Below are 2,345 nucleotides of genomic sequence, written 5' to 3' on the forward strand. Positions count from 1 at the left end.
ATAATTTTTACCATTAATCCTAATTACTTACACGCTTGCATGCGGTTTCTTTTTGGAGAAATCGCAAGCTAACCCCAAATCCGATATTCTTACGTGGCCATGCTCGTCCAGAAGGATATTGGCCGGTTTCAAGTCTCTGTAAACGATGTATCTGCGGTGCATGTGTTCCAATCCCAATATCACTTCTGCCGCGTAAAACTTCATCTCTCGTTCGTTGAACACTCCGTGCTGGCTTAGATGGTAATGAAGATCGCCACCGTTCATCAGATCCAGAATGAAACACAATTTGTCCGGCGTTTGGAAGGCGTACGTCATGCATACTATAAATGGACAATCGACCTGCAATAAACGTTCAATTATATTCCTTTCTTTTCTTTTAATCAAGAAATAATGGAAATATAAAGTGAAAAGTTATATTATACGCTAGTTATATACCAGATTTTTTTTTTAAATATTAAAATCGTATTTTTAAGACGTTATTAACATCGTCGTGTTAAAGCTTACTCCGGTACTGACTGCCGAAAGCATTATCCTTTCGTTGAGCGCTAAAGTTTCGCCTTGCTTCATTTTTATTCGTTTCTTGTCAAGGCATTTCATCGCGTACATTTTTCCCGTGTCTGCTTTTCGACACCCGTAAACTTCTCCAAACCCGCCTCTTCCTATTATTCGATGTACACTGAAGTCGTTCATTGTCAGCTGAAACAGGGCTTCGTTCAACGAATATTTCCACGCATTTTAACATCGTTACATCATGTAATTTTTTTTTTCGAAAATTCTATATAAAAATTCTATAATGAATATATATATATATATTTTTTTTTCAAAATTTTTTTCGAAATCGAAATATTTTCTGCGATCGAAATTAATATTATAAAAACGTGTTTATTTTCATGTAAATTTGTACGGTAAAGATAAATGCCGCGATCGATATAATCAGAAAATATTTGTACGTAATCTTTGAATAATTTGCGTTACAAAAACAATTTTTAATCGTACCTGCATGTTCAATTCTAAGTTTTTCCATTGGCAAAATCGCGTGTACTTCTCGCTGAAAAAAATATAAAACGGCATTTCTTAGCAATATTTCAAAAAAAAGAAAACCTGAGTAAGAGGCTGGGAGGAGGCACCTGGACATTGGGTTCTCTTTCATTTCGTCCACAACATACCTCTCGAGAAACTTTTTGAACGGTTCCGCTCTCAAGTGATTAAAAATCTCCTCGATATACGGCTGTAAAGTGAGCATCCGGTTTAAAACAGAACGAAAAAAAATTGCGTCTCGCGTTATTATTTCTTATTAATAAAAGCGTTGGGATTCGATTAAGAAAAGATTAGGAAAGGACCAACCTCGAACAAATTAACGGGAACCTCGTTTTTCATAAGGTATTTATGAACGTGGGACACCGCTTCCGACGAGTATTCCTGAAATCAAAAACGTATTTCCTACTGATTAAAACGATAACATCGGCACTGTCTTCGTTGTGCAAAAGAAACATCCCTGAAAAAGATAATCTCCCTTACGTAAGATGATGAAGAGACGAAAATTCGATACGACCGACGTGAGTAATTTCACAACTATTTAACTTTTTAATTTCCATCTAATATGATGATAATATGCACGTAATTAAACAACGTGATTAAACATCTTAATAATTTTTATTATATTCTCGAAAAGATTATCTTTTTCAGGGATATTCTTCTATACGCGATACGCATGATCGACGAACGTGTGCGGCGATCTACGACGATGCTGCTCAAAGCCGTTCATCACTTTTTTTTTTAAAAAAGATTTGGAACAATTTATTTGGACAATTTTATTTACGTTCAATTTGAACGAGTGGATAAGATCACGTTTGTGAATAAATAACGTGTTATTTTTAATCAGCGTCATCGTAGATTTGAAAAGTCGTGAATAGAATTTTCTTCGTGATTAAAATACGATACACATTATTTGGAGGTTAATCTCAGAATCCGGAACTCGTTCAACGATTTATCAACATTTTGAACTTCGAACTTTGATCAACGGTCGGTAAAGAATTTCTTATTACCGATACATATATAACGTTACAATTGTTGAAATTAATTTTGAAAAGCATAAAACGAGGAGGAAATTCACAGATTTATATAATAATAGAAATAACGAAAATCCAAATATTATTAGCTGATACGTGGACGAATATTAATATCAATATTCGAGTGATTATTCGTTCGTGATAAAAGATGGTTTACGCAATTGGGGCCTTGCCGTAATTCTCGAATAGATAGAATCACGCGACATGTTTATTTATCGTTTTATTTTTATTCTTTTTAACGAAACCGTGCTGCTTTTTTTTTTTTTTTTTTTTTTT

At 34.0% G+C, this 2,345-nt stretch overlaps 1 protein-coding gene across 5 annotated transcripts in view; it reads right to left on the minus strand.

Moving 5' to 3' along the window:
- Positions 1 to 2,345, minus strand: part of LOC102678223 (G protein-coupled receptor kinase 1) — a 25,288-nt gene that overhangs the window by 3,770 nt on the left and 19,173 nt on the right. For 4 of the 5 annotated variants that reach the window (XM_006621909.2, XM_031513464.1, XM_031513466.1 and 1 more), the window contains 5 exons: positions 1,345 to 1,419; positions 1,167 to 1,228; positions 997 to 1,048; positions 505 to 696; positions 32 to 339 (listed from right to left, as the gene is read on the minus strand). In XM_006621909.2, the coding sequence (XP_006621972.1) occupies positions 32 to 339; positions 505 to 696; positions 997 to 1,048; positions 1,167 to 1,228; positions 1,345 to 1,419 (689 nt within the window). The remainder of the gene's footprint in view (positions 1 to 31; positions 340 to 504; positions 697 to 996; positions 1,049 to 1,166; positions 1,229 to 1,344; positions 1,420 to 2,345) is intronic. The other variant, XM_006621911.2, reaches the window with a different exon arrangement.

This window comes from Apis dorsata, unplaced genomic scaffold, assembly GCF_000469605.1.
Source record: "Apis dorsata unplaced genomic scaffold, Apis dorsata 1.3 scaffold_650, whole genome shotgun sequence".
In the NCBI taxonomy this organism is placed as follows: Eukaryota; Metazoa; Arthropoda; class Insecta; order Hymenoptera; family Apidae; genus Apis; species Apis dorsata.